The 18,294-nt window shown below is 30.2% G+C and overlaps 4 protein-coding genes across 4 annotated transcripts; 2 read left to right on the top strand and 2 right to left on the bottom strand.

Annotated features, from left to right (window-relative positions):
* Nucleotides 1-394: 394 nt before the first annotated feature.
* On the top strand, nucleotides 395-1,232 carry BX663DRAFT_419722 (cyclin-domain-containing protein; the record flags this gene model as incomplete). Its single annotated transcript, XM_051522392.1, has 2 exons — nucleotides 395-572; nucleotides 757-1,232. Coding segments are annotated over 2 exons (654 nt in total), but the record flags the coding sequence as incomplete, so codon positions are not given.
* Nucleotides 1,233-1,789: 557 nt separating this feature from the next.
* BX663DRAFT_511342 (aspartate aminotransferase) lies at nucleotides 1,790-3,544 on the bottom strand. The gene is made up of 5 exons (XM_051527877.1): nucleotides 3,417-3,544; nucleotides 3,171-3,340; nucleotides 2,825-3,068; nucleotides 2,370-2,735; nucleotides 1,790-2,284 (listed from the first exon to the last, which is right to left on the bottom strand). The coding sequence occupies exons 1-5, from the start codon at nucleotides 3,472-3,474 to the stop codon at nucleotides 1,833-1,835; spliced, it is 1,290 nt and encodes a 429-aa protein (XP_051382508.1). The 5' UTR covers nucleotides 3,475-3,544; the 3' UTR covers nucleotides 1,790-1,832.
* Nucleotides 3,545-6,668: 3,124 nt separating this feature from the next.
* On the top strand, nucleotides 6,669-10,282 carry BX663DRAFT_543496 (uncharacterized protein). Its single transcript, XM_051530847.1, has 7 exons — nucleotides 6,669-6,988; nucleotides 7,117-7,145; nucleotides 7,350-7,397; nucleotides 7,522-7,840; nucleotides 7,951-8,156; nucleotides 8,356-9,938; nucleotides 10,028-10,282. Exons 1-7 carry the CDS (start codon nucleotides 6,839-6,841, stop codon nucleotides 10,144-10,146), a joined length of 2,454 nt encoding a protein of 817 aa, XP_051382507.1. The 5' UTR covers nucleotides 6,669-6,838; the 3' UTR covers nucleotides 10,147-10,282.
* A 2,812-nt stretch (nucleotides 10,283-13,094) lies between these two features.
* Nucleotides 13,095-14,504, bottom strand: BX663DRAFT_511329 (uncharacterized protein). Its single transcript, XM_051527876.1, has 5 exons — nucleotides 14,191-14,504; nucleotides 14,005-14,072; nucleotides 13,758-13,934; nucleotides 13,562-13,688; nucleotides 13,095-13,504 (listed from the first exon to the last, which is right to left on the bottom strand). The coding sequence occupies exons 1-5, from the start codon at nucleotides 14,375-14,377 to the stop codon at nucleotides 13,191-13,193; spliced, it is 873 nt and encodes a 290-aa protein (XP_051382506.1). The 5' UTR covers nucleotides 14,378-14,504; the 3' UTR covers nucleotides 13,095-13,190.
* Between the last annotated feature and the right edge of the window lie 3,790 nt (nucleotides 14,505-18,294).

Here is an 18,294-nt window from a genome sequence, read left to right as displayed (position 1 = left end):
TTGATAACTTTCTAAAAACTTCTTTTCTCACTAATTTATACTTGTTTTTACATTATCATATGTACAGCTGTCTTCATTAAAGAGACTCTTTTATAAACTTAACATTCTTTCTCATTATAATACTATCTCCACTTAAAACATACCTTTCTTATTTTTTTTTTTAATTTCCTTTTTTTATATATTCTCCAATTACACAAATTAACTAGCTTTTTTGACCACTATTTCTAATCATTCCATCTCTTTCTCTTTTCTTTTCTTTCTAAATCCACCAAGCAAAAAGAAAAAGAAAAAAAAAACTTATCCTTTCTTTCTTTATAACTATCGCACTGCATATTTACAGAAAAAAAAACAATACCTTTTTTTTTTTTGTAAGTTGGAACAAATGGCAAATGATTTACAAACCAACATGGAAAATGGACATATTTTGTCCGCAGCAAATGCTGGTATAAACAACATGATTACTCCCTCCTCAAATGATTGTAAATATTTTGAAGAACGACCTTGTGAAAAGTATATCCAATTTATGGATTCGTCTCGTCAAGAACGTACTTTCATGATTGAAAGATTAGTCGGTAAGTGTCCTCTATAGAAAAAAGAAAGCAACTACGAAAATTTGGAAAACAGAAGCTATTTGTCCAAATTAGAGAAATCTGACTGATAGCAAATTTTTTTTCTTTTCATCGCTGTATGGTGCTTTCTTTTTTCTTTATACATGTGTATATGCAATGCAATATTCATTTCTCTTATTTTACACAGAAACTTATGCAAACGTAATTGATTCAATTTGGAACATAAAATTTCAGCTTGGACAACCTAAAACTAAAGTTATTCCTACAAAAGCATTTTGCAGTGAAATTCTTAAGCGATCTAAAGTAACTTACACCACTGTTCAACTTAGTCTTTTTTATATTTTTCGAGTTAAGAAATTAATTCATGAAAAGCTGTGTCAACGTCTTGAAACACCTTCTAACACGAATGCATTGGATGATATGATTTGTTGTGGAAGACGTATGTTTTTAGCTTCACTTATGGTTTCCTCTAAATATCTTCATGACAAGAATTATCACAACAAAGCATGGGCCAAAATTACTGGACTCAAGATCTCAGAGATTAATGCTGCGGAAATGGCATTTCTTAAATTGATCGATTATCGTCTTTATATTAGTAAGCCTACATTTGATAAATGGTATACACAAATACATGGTCATATTCAGAAAGGATACAAATCATCGTCAATTTCACCCGAATATCATCACGATAATAATAACAATAATTCTATATCATCTTCAATAAACCAACAGCAAGAAACAAAGATTGTCAATGTTCGTTCTAATGTCATTGCACAATATCCTTCACCGCCTCTTGATGAAAATAACTCGGCAACAACTATTACAGCACCTCTATCACCTCCTTCTTCTCAAGATAAATTAACCTATCAAAGGACTGATTCAGGTATTTCTTTTGATATCCTTTCTATAGGAGCCAAAAGAGCCTGTCATGAAGATGAAATAATAACGAATAATAAGCGTATATGTCAATAATAATTCTTTTCTTTCTAACTATTTATACTATCTATATATGTATATATACATGTATACATCTATATTCATATATTTATGTTTTATTGTTGTTGTTATCCTTCTTATTATATTACAATATATGTGTGTATATACATACGCATATATACATATACATATCCTATCTTAAATAATCAAATGAGATTCATTTGACTATATCTTTTCCTTTTTTTTTTGATATGAACGTATCAAAAAGATAAAATAAAATGATGTAAAATGAAATGATAGTTTCCTTTTATTTATTTTATAATTCCATTATACAGAAACATGTCGAACAACATCATCAATAGCTTTAGCTAAATAAGCAACATTGGTGCTAGAGACACCAGCCATTGAAATACGGCCATTATCAGTCAAGTAAATATGATATTTTTCTCGAAGTACTTTCACTTGTGGTGTCTTCAGACCAGTAAAGGAGAACATACCGATTTGATCAGTGATATGATTCCATGTACCAGGCGTCTTGAGTTCAACTAAATGATGATGAAGGGCCTTTCTCATTTCAATAATACGATGTGACATATATTTCAAGTTTTCGGTCCATTCTTGATATAAAGCTTTATCATTCAAGACGATATCAACAATACGTGAACCAAAAGCGGGAGGATTAGAAATCTCTGCACGTTGTAATTTTTCAATTTGAGATAAAACACGATTTGCATCCTCAGGACTCTTGGCAACGATAGTTAAATTACCAGCACGCTCACCTAATATACAATAAAGGAGATTCGTTTTTTTTTTTTTTTAATTCATCTCTATTCACTCACTCACTTTATTCATTCACTCACTTACCATAAAGACCAAAATTCTTTGCAAATGATTGACAAACGAATAATTCGAATCCTTGTTCAACAAAATAACGGACTGCCCAAGCATCATTATCTAAATCTCCAGAAGCAAAACCTTGATAAGCACAATCAAAGAAAGGGAAATGATTCTTTTCACGCATCACATCAGCGATACCCTTCCATTGATCACGAGTAGGATCAACACCGGTTGGGTTATGAGCACAGGCATGAAGAACAAAAATAGAACCTTCAGGAGCAGTACGCATGGTTTGTAATAATCCCTCATAATTTAAACCGCGGGTCTCTGGGTTCCAATAAGGATATTCCTCTACTTCAAAGCCAACTAAAGAGAAAATACTACGATGGTTTGCTAACAATGAAAAATTCAGAATAAGTAAGTATACACACACTATAAAATATATAAATATTTATATACATATTTGTATTATATGAAGTTACCCCAAGTAGGGTTTGAAATATAACATTTCTTGCTCTTATGATAAAAGTGAGAAAGGAACATGGCTCCTGTATGGTTAGCACCAGTGCCAGAAATAGTTTGGACACCAGCAAAGCGGTTTTCTTTAATAGCAGGACTATTTTCGCCCAAAATTAATCTTACAGCAGCATTTGTAAATGATTTTGTACCGGCAATAGGTAAATATTCATGATCAAGTGTCTCATCATTATGTAAAATAGCCTTAGCCTTTTTTTTAAAAAAAAAAAAAAAACAAAAAATAAATAAATAAAATAAACTGTTAGTTAATAATACAACTTATTAAAAAAAAAGGGGGGGACTATTTCATACCTTTTTGACAACAGGAAGAATATAAGGTTTTAATTCTTCAGTACGGAAAGCACCAACACCGATATTAATTTTATTAGGATTAGTGTCTGCCTTGTATTGTGCAGTCAAATGAAAGATGGCATCAGGAGGAGCTTGAGGAACTTCTTTAAAGATAGAGATTGAACCTAATTCTATAAAGCAATTTTAAACATTCAACATCAGAGAAAGATAAGTATGCGCGCTTGTTTGTTTGTTTATTTTACTCACCCGTCATGTTGGTTGTTAAATGATGAGTAATTTGTTTTAGACGATTAGAAGAAGACATTATCAAAAAAAAATATTGCGGGTTTTTATTTAAAAAAAAAAATAAAAAAAATAAATGACGCCTTTCGAAACTAATATAAAATTTTATTTTTAAGTTTCATCTTCTGATGATTGTTTTTGTAAATAACAACTGCCTTACTTTTTTGTAGTAAAGTAAAATACAAAAATAAAAAAAAACTTTAAAAAGAAAAAAAAGTATATTTAAATAACGTTCCATGTGAAGACACAACATTTGTTATTCGTGGGAAATAGTGCGTGTGTCTAGATTACATCTAACAATAGAATACACACATATTTAAAACCCCCAAGTGGGCACAAGAGATTAAATTTCATCAGGATTGCTGCCAAGATTGAGTTACCAATAAAGGGAGAAGCTACTAATAAAAAAAATGCCTCTTTGGAATCAAAGGTAACAAAGAAGAAAAGTGTGACTATGACACAGTTAGTGAAAGGAGTCTTATTTACATTGTGGAGACAGAAACTTTAGGATGACTTAAAGGGATAAATAAACGTCTTGGGGGGGAGGGAGTAAAAATTGATTTCAATATTTTTGATACAGAACACAAAAAAAAGTATCACACTAAATAACATAAAGATTGCGAGAGAGTCTTACCAATCATACTTGGTTAGTAGTAAGTTGTTCTTCTGAATGTAGCTGACCCTTCATAGCTATGGTTTCATTTGTATATAAATTCCTGGATCAATAACCTAAATAAATGCATGACTTGTTTAAGATCCTAGAAGGAGGTTAGGATAATCATCTTTTATTCTTCTTGCTTCTTGTCTCCATTGAGTATAACATATACAGAATATTCCATCAATGGCTTGCACATGTTAAACTTTCTATTTTCTTGAATCAATTCTAGAAAGAAAGAAAAAAATTAAATATCTCTATCCGTATCTGATGTTGTATCCCTTTTTAATGAATTTAGGAATCTTCTAGAATGAGTGTGTACAATTATATAACCTTTGTCCTTCTGGAAGGATTAGTATGGTAATTGAGTAATCATACTGTCTCTTACTTGTACTGTTTTATTGTATGTTAGCTTAACTGACTATTAAGCAGTATTTAAGCCTCTTTTGCTTGGCATTTCTTTTTATTGTATCTTTTAATACTTTTATAAATAGCTTTATGATAATCATGGTAGTTTTGATAACGAATCTCAACTATTTTAATATTATCAAATAATTGCAGTAAGTCATTATACAAATGATCTGAAACTAAGAATGGTAATCTCTTATTTTTATTTTTGCCTCAGGAATATCATTAGCTTCAATCATCTTTATATCAATTTTTTTTTTGTCCTTTGACTGTGAAAGAAATAGATAAATACTTATTAGTCGATAGTTTCGATAATATGAAACATAGGCGTGTCTTTACGACCCAGATTCAACTATACATGGTATGGTCTAAACATGACTTTAAATAGTTGGAAGCTAAAAGTCTTTTTAAGTGTAAGCTGAATAGTCTCTATTAACCAGTCTTTTTTTTTTATTATTCAAGTGTAGTTAACTTATAAGCATCTGTTATGGGAAATTAGTTAATCATCTCCCACACATCTATTCGAATTTCAAAATATGTATAGCCATTGGTTCTTCATTTGACCGATAGTATGTCCGATTCTTCACGGATACAATTGAAACATATCATTTCATTTTAAACACTCTTATATTAAACTAAACATCTATCATGCTAACTTTAATAAGAAGCTTCAGTGTCTTTTTATTTTCACCTGTTTATGTTCTTTTTTTTAATTATTATTACCCTCTACGTAATAAATACTAGTAAGCTTCACTAATCATAGTAATTTAGTTTGTAAAACTCATAGTTACTATACATATTAGACAAAGGTACGTGAGCGTCAATAAAAATACACTATGTTTATTCGAGAAAAGAATAATGGAACTAGCCCGAATAATAACAATTGTGAAATGCTTCCATAAAATGAGATATTTTCGATCATTATGGCCATTGCATACTTGATTAGCATTAAAAAGCTAGCACTTATTCCCCACCACCACCACCCCCTTTTTTTTTACATTGAAATATTTTATATTTTACCAAAAAAAAAAAAAAAAAAAAATTGTTTGAATCAAATGTAGATCACTTGTTATTTTTATCAGCTCGATAAATCGGAGATATAATAAATTTTTTTATTGTACAACCATTAATGCTGCCATCAAATGGTTCATCCACTATATGCCCTTAGTTGTACTGAATCCTTTCTTTTTACCCTAACCCTCATCTCTTACCTTCTACTCTCTACTACTCTAAACTACTTTATTCTACCTACCTACTCTACTCAGCCTACTCTTCACTCTTCCCTTCCCCTTCTTTTTTTTAGTTTAGTTTAGTTTAACTTAGCTTTTTATCCTCCCTGACAAACAAATAAATAAATAAAAGAATTTATTTATTAAAAAGAGTTCAATGACTTCTAAAGTGCTTAGAAGCACATATACGTTTAATGATGCATATTACCTCTCTGAAATATATGTAAATGTACAATTTAACTGGTTATCATTATAATAAGTGAAATACTATAAAAAGTGAAAAAATCATTAATAAGCTAATACCAAAAACCACGTCCTCCTTTTTTTTTTTTTTTTTTTTTTTTTTGTTTCTTTAGAAGAAAAAAAAAAGTGAGCAGATTGCTTAAAGTTTATTAAATGAAACATACAATATTATACGGATTTAAAAGAGAAAGAAGACGTATTTGCGGAGTTGTAGCTTATTATTATGAGGATGAAGATCTCTTATTTCCTCAATGAAATTACAGCTTACTAATATAGTATATCGTATTCTAAAAAAAATAATTTTAATTTAATATATATGAAAGAACAAAGATAGTATTACGATTTTATATGTCATCATTTGAGGTGTTATTTACCGTGAATGTTTATGTTTAAGATACAAGTGACGCTATAATATTCTTTTTTAAATAAAAAATAAAAAATAAAAAATAAAGATAAAAACACAAAATATATTTTTATAGCCAGTTTTTCTTTTTTTTTTTTTTTTTTTTTTTTTTTTGCTAAGGAAATATTATTACTAGATCAATAATATTAACTTTAATATAGAGGAGCTTACTCTTTTTTACTTAATTTTATTTTGAACCTTGTTTTTTTTTTCTGAAACTTTTATATGTCTTACATTGTTCTATAATACAAGGAAAAAAAAAAGTTGATTATCAGTCAAGCTTGGTTTGGTTTCCGCCTTTATAGATATAATATTTTTTTTAAATATCATCAGCGGCACCTATTCCTATTTTTCTTGTATATTTAAAGTCAAGAATGACATCTGATTCTTTCTATTTTATTATTTCTTGATATCCTATATACGATTGAATATATCTATTTGATCTATTATGAATACCATTACATACTCTTATTTCTCACAACATAGCACTAATACTAACAAATTAAACATACAATTATCACCACCTATATCACCTAAACTGATTTCAGTATCACCATCACAACATCAATCAAATACACAAAACTATTCTTCTTCTCTTGTGAGGTTTTTTTTTTTTTTTTTTTTTTTTAAAAAAAAATGAATGAGTATTAAATAAGATAAATATATTCATTTGCTATATATATATATGTGTGTGTGTGTGTGCGTGTGGTTTTTTTTTTTATATAGTTCATTTCTGAAAACCAACTTTTTAATACGTAAGTTTTCTTTTTAGAAAAAAAAAATATGGAGAGGGATGTATCATATTTTCTGCGATATCTAGATAAAAATAAGGAATCGGCATTAAAATACCAAAGTTTTATATATCGCTTTTTATTATTCCCCGATGTCTATATTTATATTTATGTGTATATTTTTTTTAGAATTCTATCTTACACATTTGATTTTCATGATTTGAATAGGTCCATAGTGGAGAATGGAAGTGAAACATCAGAACATAGTGACATAAAGTAAGCTTATACTTAAAAAAAAAAAAAATAGGAACAAGTAACTGACCTTTTCTTTCTTTCTTTCTTTCTTTCTTTCTTTTTCTTTTTCTTTTGTATATACAATATAATATATGCTCGATTTTAGTGAAAGTTTAAAAATTTGTGTAGAAGGCATTCCTGAACAGGGTGCAAAATCGCGCGTAGAAACACAAATCAAACTTAATATTTCACTTACAACAAAGGACGGCACTAAAGCTCCTTATTATTGGACACATATTAAAATTCCAAATTCTTTACTCGCAAGATCAAAATTAAAAAAAAGTCAACAGCAAAAACTACATTATGGTAGCGCTGCCACAATTGTGTCAGATGAATCAAAAGTTCTTCAATTAGAGGCTCGTGTAGTATGTGAAAGCGATGAAACAAGAAAAATTAAAATGTGTCAAGGCTGTGTTCGTCGAGAGGTAAATACATAGATATTGTTATATATTTACAATGTATTTATTATTTAACTCTTAAAATATACATATATGTATATGTATTTATACAAAAAATAAAAAAAAAAAATCAATAGCGTAAGCGTGCTGAAAGAAAAAAGGACTCTAAACATTCTATTTATGATTTAAACTCTATTAGAATGGATGAAGCATTCGAACGTGAGAGACAACGTATTCTTTTATTTAATTGTGATCCTCTTTTAAATTTTTCAACTGACTCTATTACTTTGCCTACTCGTATTACATGTTATTGTCGCCATCATAATGAACGCATAGGTTTTCGGTAAATATTATCTGATGTATAGAGTAAACTTTAATATTGATATAAAAATATTCATATACATATACATATATATACATACATATATATATATTTATATACACATATATATATTTATATCCATATATATATATTTATATCCATATATGTATTTATATATATATATATATATATATATATATTTTATATTTTTATATATTAGTATCCGATTTGCCTTACGGAGTAATAAAGGTATCGTTGTCGCTACGGGTGAATCGCCTCCGATTATGATTACAGATGATCATAAGAGTTCAAAATCACGTACCCCTTCTATTAGTAGTGATACTATCATTTCTACTATAAGAAAAAGACATAGAACAAGATCTAAAAAAGTTGAACAAAATAACCATAATTATGCACAGATGACCCATGTTTCTCGTCGTCAAAAATACAATAGCAATCACGGAGATAAATCCAAAGATAATGTAAACCCCATGTATTCTTCTGTTACCTCAAGCTGTTTTCCTTCTAGTACAGCATCCACTCCCTCTATCCTTGGCCATTTCTCAACCATTTCTCCTCTGATGACCCCTGGAGGTGAAGAGTTGAAGGGAAGTATGTCTCCGAGAACTCCTACAAATTCATTCAACAACAACAACTGGCAAAATAGAATGTTTCAGACGATAGCAAATAGCGATAATGAGAATAGAATTCAGGTTCCGGTATCGATATCGGAAAGGTCAACGTCAACGTCAACGTCAACGTCAACAAACTCGCTGCATAACGAGAATCTCACTTTATCACAAAATACAAAAATAGCTGATTCATTTATTCCTTCTTTATCCTGTCAATATCCTCAATTTGAAGAGACATTCATGGACACATATTATCCCTCAGTTAACATACCAATAGATTATTCTCTCTTCTATTCTCATCATCCTTATTCTACTACTTCTTATACCGCATATTCAACTCCTTCCACTATCTCACCTATCAGTCTTCCTGCTCGTCTCCCTCAAGACTTGCCTATCTTATCTCAACTCATACCTTCCAGCGGTCCATCTACAGGTGGCTTTAAGATTACGGTTCTAGGTCAAAATTTTTACCAAGGATTAACATTGATGTTTGGTAATCGTGCTGCTACTATTTTAAATTGCAGTCCAAGCTCTCTTGTATGTATTTTACCACCTGTTGTTGAAGGACGAGAGGGCCCCGTTGCTGTTACCTTTAAGGAACATCCTCTCCGGCCAATGGATCCTATACCACCTTTATTTAATTATTATGAATCAGGACATCAAGATATGATGGATCTTTCATTGCAAATGATTGGATTAAAGACTGCTAAAGATACCATGACATACCCTTATCATCAATACGATGATAAAGAAAAAGAAGAGCAACACATCATCCATATCCTCTTACAACATCAGTTAATGATCAATAATTCCCTTTTAGTTCAAAGAACAAATAAAGGAGGACAGAATTTGGCTCATCTTGCTGCTCATCTTAATTTTCCTATGCTTACTCTTTTTTTACTTGAAAGAAACCCATCCCTTGTTCATTCTCAAGATCAAAATGGACTATCCCCTCTACATTTTGCTTTAAGGTCAAGAGCAACTCAAGTCATTGAAAGATTATTGAAGGCAGGCGCCAATTTAGGATTAGTCTCTAATCTTGGAACCCCTCTCGATTTTGTAAATACTCTATTGAATACAAATGAATATTATGAATTTAGAAGACAGATTCAACAGGATCATTTGCTTGTTAAACCAAGAAATGCTATTTCCTGGTTACCAAGTCTATTCGGTATGTTGACAAACGAAAGAAACATATATATATATATATATACAGAGAGAGAGAAAGTACTCACTCTTTTTTTTTTTCATCTTAATTAGTATATGCTGCCTCTCAGTACTATCAATATAGTCATGTTGATATAATACCTTATGTAGACTTTCATTTTAATAATTCTATCATGATACAAGACAATAATCCTTTAGTCTATCATGTATGAAAAGAAAAAGGAAAAAAAAAATGCATAGTTTATAAAACCGTGTTGAAGTTGTTATTATTCATTTATTTTACCCCTATTAAGCGCAACTCATCCTTCTCTTAACGTTATACCCTTCTTTCTGCATTTTTCTTCTCCCCTTTTTTTTCTTTTTCTGTTTATTTTTTCTTTTTTTCTTTTTTTTTTTCTTTTTTTTCTTTTTTTTTTTCTTTTTCTTTCTTTTTTTTTCTTTTTTTTTCTTTTTTTATTTTCTGTCTTTTTTTTTTATTTTCTGTCTTTTTTTTATTTTCTGTCTTTTTTTTCTTTTTTTTTTTTCCTTTACATGATGATCATTCACGTGGTCTAATTTCCTGAATAAATAAATTAAAAAGGGACGAGGAAAAAGAAGTAAAAAAAAAAAAAAAATTTTTTTCTTCTCTCTCTCTCTTTCCTCTCCTTAATAACTGTACCTTTTTTTTTTTTTATTTGTTAGATAATCAAAATTAAAAAAAAAATATACATATATGTATAAAATTACATCACGAAATAAGTATTAAAGATAATCTTATTATTAATTCATATTAACAAACGAACACAATGTCTTGTTTACAATGCGGCGCTATTAGATCAAGATGATGTTGCATAATATGTATTATGTAATCTCAAAAAAAAAAAAAAAAAAAACGGAAATTAATTCAATCCAGGAGAACTTTGACGACTAACCTTCTTAACAATAAATGTCAATTTTTCACGGATAAATTAATAAATAATCTGAAACTTTTTTATTTTTATTTTTTTTTAAACTAATTAATAGTATCATGAAAAAAAAAACAAATAAACAAATAAATATACATAATAATACAAACTATAATAATAAAAGAAAGAATATACAAATAGATGATATATATATATATCTTAAGAACTCTTTTCAAAGCCCCTGACAATATCTTCGAGGGAACGACCCTTGGTTTCAGGGACTTTAAGATAAGTGAAAGCAAAGGCAAGTGCAGCAACACCAGCAAAGATAGCGAAGGAGTAACCTTTAATGCCTTCAAAGACAAGAGGGAAACATTGGCCAATGACAAAGTTAGTAGCCCAGTTGACAGCAGTAGCAACAGCACCAACAGCAGAGGAGGCATAGACAGGTGTGACTTCAGAGGTAATCATCCATGGGATAGGTCCGACACCAATAGCAAATGAAACAACATAACCAAAGACGGCGACAACCAAAAGGGGTCCCAAGCTATAGACATAACCAATGATCAACAAGACACAGAAGATACAGGCACCTGCTTCAGCAATCAACAAAAGGGGGCGACGACCCATACGATCAACCAAGATTAAAGAAAGAATAGTAGAGGCAAAGTTGACAACGGTAGTGACAATAGCCATGTACTTGGACATCTCAGCAGAGAAGGACATGTTAAAGATAGTAGTAGAATAATACATGACAGCATTAATACCAATCATTTGTTGAATGACGTGAAGAGCAAGGACAGTGAGGGCAATACGACGAATAAGAGAATCAGTAAAGATCTGGATCATGTTCATGGATTCACGAGCACCTTCATCAGCAGTAACAATACCATCTTCAATTTGATCATCAAAGGACTTGGTCTCATCTTTATTGGCGACAGAGGCACTACTATCCATACCAGTAATAGCTCTAGCAGCAGCAGCACCTAGTTGACCTTCAACCATACCATAGAATTCCTTATCAATGTTTGTGTTAGGACGAAGTCTTTGAAGTGATTCTCTGGCTTCTTCAATACGGTTAATAGAGATAAGATAACGAGGAGATTCAACACAACCAGACATCAAGAAGAATTGAGCAATAGCAGGGAGAGCAACAAGGGCATAGTTAATACGCCAGAGAGGAACGTTTGCCAAGGGGAGACCGATGACAGAGGCAAGCAAGATACCAATGACAATAGCAAATTGATTACAGGTACCCATAGTACCACGAGCCTTGATAGTAGAGATTTCACCAACATAGGTAGGAGTAGCCAAGGAACCGAGACCACAAGAGAGACCACAGAGAATACGACCCACAATAAACATGGCAGGGTTTACTGCAACACCTTGTAAAAGACCTCCAAGTATCCAACCCAAATTATTAAAAATAATCGTCTTCTTACGACCAAACTTGGTTTGAATATTACCACCAAAGAAGCCACCAAGAAGACCACCAACACAGAAAGAAGAGACAGCAAAGCCCCAAAGACTAGTATTCATGGGGAGACAATCAGGGAAGGCGCTACTAGAGATACGAGCACTGCCATTTTCACAAGAGTGAGTCACTTCACCAGGTACATTAGCAGAACCAATTACCCAACCATTACTAAATGAACCAAGACAGGCTACTATCACACAGTAGACCATATATTTAGGTAATTTAAGATCAAGAGAATCCATATGTTATATAATAAGTAGTATATATTAATTCAGTTAAAAAATAAATAAATGTAAATGTATATAAATAGTTGGCTATATTTGTTTGTTATATAAAAGAATTGAATGTATAATAAAGTCAACATAGTCAAAATAGACCTTGCTTTATATATTCATTCTATGTTCATATTTGTTGTTTTCTATAATGCTATTATTCTATTTTCTAATTTTCTATAATAATTCTTTTAGCTTAATTTACCTAATTTGGAAAAAAAAATTTTTTCTCTTAGATGAAAGAGCTTTAATTATAGAGTTTTAAGAAAGAAAGAAAAAATGATAAAGATATTCTACATGATATTAATTCAATAGTAGGGATATTGTTCTAAATTAAGATAACTAACGGTAGTTATTTCAACATTCCAAAGTATGCATCACTTTATTGTGAACATCAGAAGATATTATATAGTATAAAAATAAGTGGTAATGGCAATTATTTATACAAAAACGGATATACATTAGTAAAAAAAAAAAAAAAAAAAAAAAAAAAAAAAAAAAAAAAAAAAAAAAAAAAAATAATATTATAGCCTAAAAAACAAATAAGCATTAGCAATACTACATTTTATATATCTAAAGAGTATGAAAAAAGAAAAAAAAAGTTATTATAAATTGACATTATTTTACGCTGCAGCATTAGTATTGTTATTATCAGTTGTAGGTATATTAGCTGCAGAATTGTCCCCATTGTTAATTAATGATAATCGAATAGCTTCCATCACAAGGACATCTTCTATATCCATTTCAGAAAATGAATCATATGAAACATGATTATTCATAATTGGATAATTTAAGGCAGATCTTTGACTAGTACTTCTTCTCAAAGAATTTCTCCTTTCCATATTATTTAATTGGACTCTTCTACGTCTTGTCGTACCAACAGATGACGATCTTCGTTCTTCTGCAAGCGCTTGTTCCCAATTAGGTCTTATTGTATCTATTTTATACACTATCCATTAGCTGATATAGAATCGAGAGAAAATAGGATAGTTACCAACAAGTACAACGTCTGGATCATCTGCCTCTACTACCCAGTTTCTTCTGCTATTATCAGTATTTTTTATATCCATACTATTTGTTTCATCTTTCAATATCAAGTCTGCTCTTCTCTTCTTAAATCCCTTTTTTTTTTAAGATAAGACAAAATAAGAACGAGTCCATCTCTCTTTATATAATGATTCATTATTTACATTAAAGTGCTTACTCCATGAAGGAGGGATATAAACTATGCCAAAATTAGGATGCAAGCAAAAAGGACAAGCAGCTGGTATAAGCGGAGAAGTCATAGATCTTCTGAGTTGTAAAAAACATTCAGTGCAAATCGGTTTATCGCAGCATCTTGTTCTATTCACTTTCGATGAATAAAACTGATGGAAATAAAATAAAAACGTTAATGCATGCATACATAAACAGTATAAATAATCTTTATGTTTCTACCAGGAAGCATATTGGGCATTCAGTCTCATAACATAAATTATTATAATTGTCATTAAGTTCATTCAAACCTGTAATAATAATTTGGGAGAATGCTTAGAAGAAGAAGAAGAAGAAGAAGAAAAAAAAAAAAAGAAAAAAACAAAAAACAAAAAACAAACATAATTTTATAAATATATTATATTTTACCTTTATAAAAAGGCGCTAGTTTCCCTTTTTTTATTAAAATGGAAACAACATTCATGTCATAATCTACTTTTGAATTATAAATTCCTTGTGGATTCAAAAAACCATGATCATGATTTGATGAATTAGAATGAATTTCTTTTATTCTGGAACAAACATTTCCCATTTTAAAGTACATGTATACATTCATATACACATATATGTATATATACTTTTGCCTTATTGTTAGAACTTTTATTGTAAACTACAATTATTTTTATTGTTCTTTTTTTTTTCCCACAAAAAAACAAAATAAGATAAAATAAAATAAAGAAAAAGATAAAATATGAACAAGTGCCTTGATACGACGATTAAATACATATTTTTTTTATTAAAAAAAAAAAAAAAATTAATTAAGATAGGCAGTGAGTTGGATTACCCAGCCCAGTTCAAAAATATAAAAAAAAAAAAAATATAAAAATAATAATATTACAGTCTTTTCGGTTGCAGCATTATTTTAAACCAATCTCCTTTTATAAACATCTATCCCAGTACAAAGTAGCACGTTTAACCTAATCTAAACAATTCTGTATAGAGTTACATTTTTTAATGCTTCAGCTTCGATCACTATTGAAGCCGGTAGAGTCTATTTCCAGGAAGGCTTGTACATAATCAATCACTGTCGCTTATCACCAACATATACAAACAATGGGGTAACTCGATTTATACCAACAAGATATGACAGTAAAAGGGTAAAACTCTAGGTTCATCAAAATACCACATAAAAGACCAAAGGTGAAAGAAGCATGTAGCTACTTTAATTATCATCAAAGCGAGAACATCATGGAGCAACCAAATGAATACAAGGTCAACACGCAGTGATAACAATAAAAGAGGTCAAAAGATGAGTGAAAGGTCTAGACAGATAAATATCCAAACAGTAAGATGTAGAGTGTTAAACACATTACTCAAGATCTAACTTCTAATCTATCATAAGCAATGGTTGTAGCAGTGATTCGAATTTGTGCTATAGCATATTGACAACAGCAAAACTGAAACAATTATTAAGAAGTGAAGATATTTGTCCCATTTTTAGTAATTATCTGGCTCTTTTTTTTTTTTTTTTTTTTTTTTTTTTTTTTTTTTTTTTTAGTGTTTCTATTGATGATCCGTAAAAAAAAACCTGAGTAGTTGACGTGACGATGGTATTTTTTAATTTACGCCTTTTTTGGTAGTGGGAGGTATACGCTAGCAATAATGTACCTGTTATTTCAAAAGTAATAAAAATTAAGGTGCTTCGCAAGCAAAAAGGGGAGGCAAATTTAAGCTGAACAGCTTTCCCCAAATAATTTAGCGATTGCCTGTTTTAGCAAGGAGAGTGGTACCGTTTGGTCGCTCACCAGGCGTAAATTTGCCTCCGCGTTTTGCTTGCGAAGCATCTTGATATCACAAAAATCATTTCACTGCGCTTACTAATAAGTCTGATACAATATTCACCTTTATAAAAATTTAACAACATCGTGCCTCTGTAGAATCTTTCTAGTATAGCTTTATTTGAACTTATATAAATAGTTTATTATGACATCGAATTGATTCTTCATTGTGACCTGAACAAAGAGTACGCTTCATGCTTTAGCGCCGTGTCTACGATTACGTTATTTAGTAAATTCAGCAGAAAATTGTTTTGAGCATCAGGAGAGCTTAGTATTAGCGTTGTATGTAACAATGAACTATCGTAGTGTAAATACAATGCTGCATTATCAGTACAGTTCCAGTCGTATGCTTTTGGAATTGGTTATAAAGGTTGGACTGACTATAGATGTATTACGAATAGTCACCACTATAATTTAAAATATATCAAAAGCATACATAAGTGAATGCTTTTTTTTTTGTTCTTTCACTTTATCATCGTGCCTTTCTGTTAGAATTTTTTTTTTATGCAACTAAGAAAACCTTGTTGCGTAAATGTATCTACAGATTAAATAATGAACACTACTTGGACATTTCACAATTTGAAGAGAAAAAATCTAGCTTCCGAACAATACCAACTATCTACAATGAGGTTATATTGATCATATTAACTGGTAAAAAAAAAAAAGAAGTAATGAAGTGCACGTTTCTGTAGACTTAATTTAATTGGATAGCTAAATATTTGTTTATTGAACTGTTGCACGTTACTTCATGATCTCCTTAAATACTTTATAAGCTATTATTACTCGCAAACATAGAACGACAATCCTTAGAAAGTATAAAAGTAAAAAGTGGAAATTATTTATTTGAAGAGGGAAATATGAATGACATACCCACATTATAACATGAACTATATGAATTATAAGATTTAAGTCAACAATTGTTTTTGGAATTTTCTGATTAGTTGGCTAAAAAATGCGAAACGCATATCAAAATACCTCGTGATATATGCATATTTTGCACCACAAAAGATGTTTAATAAAACTTCTGTATATATGATTACCTCTAGTAAATAAATCAATACAAATGAGACAATTAAATACACACACACACATTTCTAATATGTACAAAGAAATGGTGCACTACGCATTTTGCTTCTTTTTTTTTCATTTCTTTCAAATAATTCAGAATATTAAATAACAATCAAGGTACATTAAAAGATGATTATATGGTATCTGTTTAAATCCTTATAATATATATTTTATTTGTACAGGATGAGTTAGAACTTTTAAAACAAATGTATACTAATAGAAAAAAACAAAAAAAAAATATAAATTTCAAGAAGCCTTCCTTTATAACAAAGTTTATAAAGTGAATAATTTTTTTTTAAATGATCAATTAATTAATAAATGTTATGCATATATATTGAATATCTCAAAATTTGCTTCAGTTCATAACAAAGAGATTCGTGTGAACTTGATGTTGTTCTTAAAGACATAAAGAATTAATTGATAACTTCTTTATAGCCTTCAGCAAGTGAATTTTATATAGATATTTTAACCAGGTTAAACAGGAGGTAATATTCAAGACTTTTAAAGGAACCATCATAAAATATTTGCAAACATTATAAAGATTTGAAATTATAAATCTCAACCCTCTCGTGGTGGTTATTCTTGTCAGTACCAAAGTACCTTTGCTTATATAATTAAAGAATTATCATGCACAAATTTGAAGCCCTAGTCAATGTGCACGATAATATGCAAAATAGGGTTGATGTAGTTCAGGAAGCTAAAAGGAAAATTAGAACAACTAGCAAATAGCGGATATGCAAATCTTTAGGCTAATAAGGTAAATAATGCGCTCTATGAAGTTTATCTAATGTAATATATATATGCAAGTGCCCTCTCAAGAACAAGATGTACACGTGTTGTTAAACGTTGTGGTTTTATTTATATATCATTTTATTCAGTATGAATGGATGCATCTCTATTTTCGAAAGAGAAACACTAGGAGCAGGTTTGTAGGCAGGTTGATAGGAGTGGTCCCCCAGATTTTCTATAGTCAGTATATCATAATTTCCCTATCCAAATTCCAGTCAGTCTGCCCTTAAATTCAAGTTGTGCCACTGAAACTATTCCATGTTGGTATCATTTTGATACCACCGACTCTTTTCTTGAAGCAACTCAAAATTTTGCTCAGGAGGCTTACATACACTGCTTTTTAAATCAAACAAGTCAGCTGTTGTATGTAAGGTAATAAATTTTAAAACTGTATGAAAACTTTGGCATTAACGAATAATTCTACTATAAAAATACGGCTGATATATACTTTGAAAATCCAGAAAGTTACTAAAAAAAAAAAAAGGCCAAGAAAACCTCTAACAGCAGTTCAAATCCGCTGGTAATATTTCTGGAGTTGTTGTTCTCATTTAAGAGAAAAGCTAGTACGAGGTTCGCTATCTGTCCAACGGGAAAAACGTGTCATTGATGTATTTTTTTTTTTAATTCATAATGCAATTATGGAACTTCGAAGATTGCCCGAATACATAGTAGTTGATAACATTTACAAGGCAAACCAGTAAAGAATAACTCTCTCGGATATTATTAGAGTTAGTGACAACACAATCGCCAGTAAAGAACATTCAAATCAGCTGACAACAATCTCAGTATCAGGATGCCGGATAGCTTGTGAGATTATCCCCCCAATATACATGGGCCC

Source organism: Cokeromyces recurvatus (genome assembly GCF_025118155.1).
Source record: "Cokeromyces recurvatus strain NRRL 2243 chromosome Unknown BX663scaffold_14, whole genome shotgun sequence".
NCBI classification, from domain to species: domain Eukaryota; kingdom Fungi; phylum Mucoromycota; class Mucoromycetes; order Mucorales; family Mucoraceae; genus Cokeromyces; species Cokeromyces recurvatus.
The sequence above is the reverse complement of the archived record's forward strand: the minus strand, read 5'-3'. Positions and strand labels throughout refer to the sequence as shown.